Source organism: Geotrypetes seraphini, chromosome 12 (genome assembly GCF_902459505.1).
Source record: "Geotrypetes seraphini chromosome 12, aGeoSer1.1, whole genome shotgun sequence".
Classification (NCBI taxonomy): Eukaryota; Metazoa; Chordata; class Amphibia; order Gymnophiona; family Dermophiidae; genus Geotrypetes; species Geotrypetes seraphini.
In genome coordinates, this window is record NC_047095.1 from 119,825,023 (window position 1) to 119,831,022 (window position 6,000).

At 50.5% G+C, this 6,000-nt stretch overlaps 1 protein-coding gene across 4 annotated transcripts in view; it reads right to left on the reverse strand.

Annotated features, from left to right (window-relative positions):
* Positions 1-5,312, reverse strand: part of LOC117346944 (complement C2-like) — a 35,179-nt gene extending 29,867 nt beyond the window's left edge. The window contains exons 1-2 of one of the 4 annotated variants that reach the window (XM_033917237.1): positions 5,125-5,270; positions 4,929-5,037 (exon numbers count right to left, since the gene is read on the reverse strand). Coding sequence is in view for 3 of the 4 variants with exons in the window: in XM_033917238.1 (XP_033773129.1) it covers positions 3,718-3,775 (58 nt within the window). In the remaining variant the exon portion in view is untranslated. Of the gene's footprint in view, positions 1-3,717; positions 3,875-4,928; positions 5,038-5,124 lie in introns of those variants that run through there. The other 3 variants (XM_033917236.1, XM_033917238.1, XM_033917235.1) reach the window with 3 other exon arrangements.
* Between the last annotated feature and the right edge of the window lie 688 nt (positions 5,313-6,000).

Below are 6,000 nucleotides of genomic sequence, written 5' to 3' on the forward strand. Positions count from 1 at the left end.
GAGCTCCGTCCTCATCTGCACAAGCCTCAAACACTTTAAAATCACAAGTAGCAACATTCTAGAGCTGAGATTGTGATGTCATAAAGCCTCATTCCACCAATGCCTAAGCTCCGTCCTCATCTGCACAAGCCTCAAACACTTTAAAATCCTAAGCAGCCACATTCTAGAGCTCAGATTGTGATGTCATAATGCCTCAGTCCACCAATGCCTAAGCTCCGTCCTCATCTGCACAAGCCTCAAACACTTTGAAATCCTAAGTAGCAACATTCTAGAGCTCAGATTGTGATGTCATAATGCCTCATTCCACCAATGCCTAAGCTCCGTCCTCATCCGCACAAGCCTCAAACACTTTAAAATTATAAGTGTTCGAGGCTTATGCGGTTAAGGTAGAGCTGACAGGAATGGGACAGGGACAGCAACAAAACTCGCAGGGACGGGAAAATTGAGCTACTGCTACCGGGACGGGGACAAATTTGTCCCCATTTCATTCTCTAATAGATTTATGTACACTGGAGGTACTGGAGGTGGCTGTGCTGATATATCTCATTCATTTTTATTACAACAAACTATTGGGGAAAATCAATTCAAATCAGCTTCTATATATATTACTATATTTTACTCAAAAAAGCTGTACAGAAAATATTCTCATTTATTTAACACATCTTTGTACATAATCATTACCATGAAAAAAAAACCACAGCCCAAATATGAATATTAAATTATGTGTAGTGCAGAGACCCACAACCTAGAAGTGTTCGACGTGAAGTGAACAAAGCACAGGTTGCCCAGTCGGGCCATCACCGCGCCCTACCGCCACTAAAATTCACTCTTAGATGGAAAAGTGGAGTTACTTACCTGTAACTTAGGTTCTCCGTGGACAGCAGGATTGTCAACCACAAATTGGGGAGCTGTTGGGACAACACCCACATGTGGCTGACTCATCCTGCTTGTCCTAGGAGAAACCCGCCACATTAAAAAGGGACTTATCTGTAAATGCGTGGCTGAGTCAGCGTGGCTCCCAACCGCTTTACGGCTCTCTCGCTGCGCTGTTAGCGGGCCGCGAGCCTTTGACTTGTACTCTCACCAGCGCGTAGAAGCTGCAACAAGGTATTCATGAATGGGTTGTGAGCGTTTGAAAATGTTTCGGATAAAAGTGACGTGGTATTCGATATGTTTGTTTATTTTAGGTTATTGGGGGGGAGGGGTTGTTTTTATTTTATTCAATTTTCGATATCATTCTCCCCGGCGAGCTCAGAACGGTTTACATTAATTTACCTCAGCCTTAGTAAAAGAGGGGGTTTATAAGTTAATTACCTGAACAGAAAACAAAAAAAGGGTTCCACCAAAGAGATTCCACAAGGAAAATAGCAGCACAAACACAAAAGAAACTGTGGAATTGATGATCCTGTCAGAAGTAATTGTTGCTTTTTATGGGGATGGGCGGGGATGGAGGTAATTCCTTGCGGGGATGGGTGGGGACGGAGAGGATCCTGACGGGGATGGGTGGGGATGGAGAGGATCCTGACGGGGACAGGTGGAAACTGAGAGGATCCTGATGGGGACGGGTGGGGACGGAGAGGATCCTGGTGGGGACGGGTGGGGACGGAGAGGATCCTGGCAGGGACGGGTGGGGATGGAGGTAATTCCTTGCGGGTCGGGTGGGGATGGAGAGGATCCTGACGGGGACAGGTGGGGATGGAGAGGATCCTGACGGGGACAGGTGGAAACGGAGAGGATCCTGATGGGGACGGGTGGGGACGGAGAGGATCCTGGCGGAGACGGGCGGACTCGAGCATTTTTGTCTGTCCCAGGGGGCTCACAATCTCTCTAATGTACCTGGGGCAATGGGGAGGGATTAAGTGACTTACCCAGGGTCACAAGGAGCAGCGTGGGTTTGAACCCACGACCTCAGGGTTTTGCGGTTTCCCCTCCTGAGGAAGCGAGATACTGCGAAACTTGAGTCGGGGGGGGGGGGGGGGAGGGAAGGGGTGACTCAAGTTTCACAGCTTCGGAAGTTTTAATGCACTTTGCATGCATACGGTTTGCCCAGCGGTTGGGAGCCACGCTGACTCAGCCACGCATATAAGTCCCTTGTTAGTGTGTCTTCCATCTAAGAGAGAGTTTTAGGGCTCCTTTTACCAAGGTGCGCTAGCGTTTTTAGCGCGCGCTAGCCGAAAAACTACCACCTGCTTAAAAGGAGGCGGTAGTGGCTAGCGCGCGCTGCTTTTTAGCTAGCGCAACTTTGTGAAAGGAGCCCCTTAGTGGTAGCAGGGCAAGTGTGCGCGGTGATGGCCCGAGTGGGCAACCTGCGCTTTGTTCACTTCACGTTGAAAATTAATTGGCTGTGGGTCTCAGCACTAAACATAATTGAATATTAGTATGTGGGCAGTTAATAGAGAGTTGCGCGGGGACAGAAATCCCACCCATCCCTGCCCGTCTCCGCCAGGATCCTCTCCGTCCCCACCCGTCCCCGTCAGGATCCTCTCTGTCCCCACCCATCCCCATCAGGATCCTCTCCGTTTCCACCTGTCCCCGTCAGGATCCTCTCCATCCCCACCTATCCCCGTCAGGATCCTCTCCATCCCCACTCGTCCCTGCCAGGATCCTCTCCGTCCCCACCCATCCCCACCAGGATCCTCTCCGTCCCCATCCGTCCCCGTCAGGATCCTCTCCATCCCCACCCGACCCGCAAGGAATTACCTCCATCCCCACCCATCCCTGCCAGGATCCTCTCCGTCCCCACCCGTCCCCACCAGGATCCTCTCCGTCCCCATCCGTCCCCGTCAGGATCCTCTCCGTCCCCACCCGTCCTCCATCAGGATCCTCTCCGTTTTCACCTGTCCCCGTCAGGATCCTCTCCATCCCCACCCGTCCCCGTCAGGATCCTCTTCATCCCCACTCGTCCCCGCAAGGAATTACCTCCATCCCCACCCGTCCCTGCCAGGATCCTCTCCGTCCCCACCCGTCCCCACCAGGATCCTCTCCGTCCCCATCCGTCCCCGTCAGGATCCTCTCCGTCCCCACCCGTCCCCATCAGGATCCTCTCCGTTTTCACCTGTCCCCGTCAGGATCCTCTCCGTCCCCATCCGTCCCCGTCAGGATCCTCTCCGTCCCCATCCGTCCCCGCAAGGAATTACCTCCATCCCCACCCGTCCCTGCCAGGATCCTCTCCGTCCCCGCCAGGATCCTCTCCGTCCCCATCCGTCCCTGTCAGGATCCTCTCCGTCCCCACCCATCCCCGCAAGGAATTACCTCCATCCCCACCCATCCCCATAAAAAGCAGCAATTACTTCCGACAGGATCATCAATTCCACAGTTTCTTTTGTGTTTGCGCTGCTGTTTTCCTTGTGGAATCTCTTTGGTGGAACTCTTTTTTTGTTTTCTGTTCAGGTAATTAACTTATAAACCCCCTCTTTTACTAAGGCTGACGTGTCCATTATATTATATGGACGAACCCTGCTTCCAAAGCCTTCCATCCCCGTGGGTTAGTGGGGGACCCCCACGGGACCTGCAGGATTCCCACGATCCCCGTTCCCATGCAGACCTCTATAACAGACCCCAGATCTCACGCCTATGTAAGGGAACTAGTTGATTAATTCTACCAAATAATGTTACAGATCCCTTCTTTTTCTCCCTGATGTTGTGTCTCCCTCCACCCCTCCTTTCCCCCCTCTTGCTCCCTCTCACCCTCCCTGTCCGCCCTTCTAAGTTGCTTACCTGTACTTTGTGCCAAGAGCAGAAACAGGCACAGCAGTTCACAGGGAGACAGCCTCATTGTGCCAGCTCTCAAGAGACGGCCCTTGCAGGGTGGCTCAGGGAGCGGCAGTCACTGGCTCGCCTAGCCTGCTGCATTCAGCGCCAGTGTGGAGAGATAACGCCCTCCTGGAGCTGGCCTTCTCTGTGCCCTCCCATATGGACAGAGACCCACTGGGAGGGGCGAGGTACACAGAGGAACCCGATGGGGGGGGAGAGTCTCTTATTTACTTTGGGTTATGTAGTATATAATGTGGTCCTAATGAAAATCTCAACGTTGATTGATGGATTTGGTTTTATATCCCGTTCTCCCTGGAGAGCTCAGAACGGGTTACAAGTTTACATACATAAAGCATGGTAAAATATAACATGACAAACATGGTGAGATGTGACACAGCATGATAAGACATAGGATGGCAGACATAGTCAAATATACGAGCTTAGCATAGCGTGATAAACATAGAATTACAAGCGTGTCAGTCATAGAATTATATATACAGGCATGGCATGGCAAACATGGCATAGCAGACATAGTATAGGTAGTGCCCAGGTTAAGAACGAGTTACGTTTTGAAACCTGTTCTTAAGTCAGATTTGTATGTAACTCAGAACTTGTAGATTTTCAGATTCTTGATGTTTTACCTCTGCTCCCAACTGACAAAAGGGCCAACTATCCCTACCAAAGGTCCCTCAAGCCCAGTCTCCTGTTTCCAACCCAGGTCCCAAGTGCCTGGAAGAAACCCATAGAGTAGCAACATTCCAGAGCTGAGATTGTGATGTCATAATGCCTCATTCCACCAATGCCTAAGAGCCAGTCTCAGTAGTGATGTCACAATGGGCCAATTGTCCTATACTTGGCTCACATATGAGTTGCTTACTGGGACAGACCGAAGGTCCATCAAGCCCAGTATCCTGCTTCCAACAGTGGTCAACCCAGGTCCCAAGTACCTGGCAGAAACCCAAAGAGTAGCAACATTCCAGAGCTGAGATTGTGATGTCATAATGCCTCATTCCACCAATGCCTAAGAGCCAACCTCATCAGTGAGGTCACAATGGCTTGATTATTCCTATACAGGCAGTACCCGGGTTAAGAACGAGTTACGTTTTTAAAGCAGTTCTTAAGTCAGATTTGGATGTAACTCAGAACTTGTAGATTTTCAGATTCTTGCTGCTTACCTCTGCTCCCAGCTGCCCAAAGGGCCAACTGTCCCTACCAGCGTTTCCTCTAAGCCAACATCCTCTTCTATACTGGCATATCCCAGCACTGCCATCTCCGTCTGCATACCTATAGGTTAGATAAACCCCCCTAGGTCAAAATATGCGTCTTAGAACTCCACCCCCCCAGCATGCAAACTTTGCTATACAAACTCACCCTGCTGGAAAGATGAAGGGGGCTGGCTAAGAGATAGCTCTGCCATTGACTCTGGGCATCCGTCCCTGGTTGGCCCCCAGCAACTGGATTTTGACAACAGGGGCTGGCCATTGTCTGACTACCTTTTACCGACCATTGACCTTCACAGAACCAGGGTCAACTATTTCCAGCCATAGTCCCTGTCCACACTGCAGTCACCACGAGGGAGGCAAGCAAAGTCCTCTCTACTGGTTAAATATTATTTTATCCAAAGATGCCTGAGCTCTGATGATTAACCAAACTGTTTGCCTGTAAAGGTGGCTGGATTGTTTGACAACATGTGAACGTTTTAGTCGCAGATCAAGAGACGGGGCAGGGTTTGGAGGCAGGCACACAGTTTTGGATAACCCAACTATGCACCTAGTTTCAAATGGGAAACTTGCAAAGCAGGTGGATATACCCTGTGCGGGATTTACTCTGGGGGATTGAATTCAAGCTGATGTCCAGCAAAAGCAGCCTCGGAGTTGCACCGCTCTAGCCCGCTATGATTACTGTTTCCATGACTGTTCATGCGGGGGGGTCAGCCATTCCCGGTATTAGGAGCTGGAGTTCTAGCGCCAATGTCCCTGAATAGGTGAGAGTTTTGGGAAGTTTCGTGCTGCCCTTGACTGGGTTTAATCATTAATGATGGCATTACAGGAAATGAGATGTCGATGTTAACCTCTGGAGACTCGCTGAAAATTGATTTTTCATCTAGAATTCCGGGTTTTATTCTGGATTCTTCACTCTCATTATCGAATCCAGGGGTGTCCAACCTTTTTGGCTTCCTTGGGCCGCATTGGCCGAAAAAAATGTTTCTGGGGCCGCACCAATGCGCAAACGCTGCAGCAAGACAGA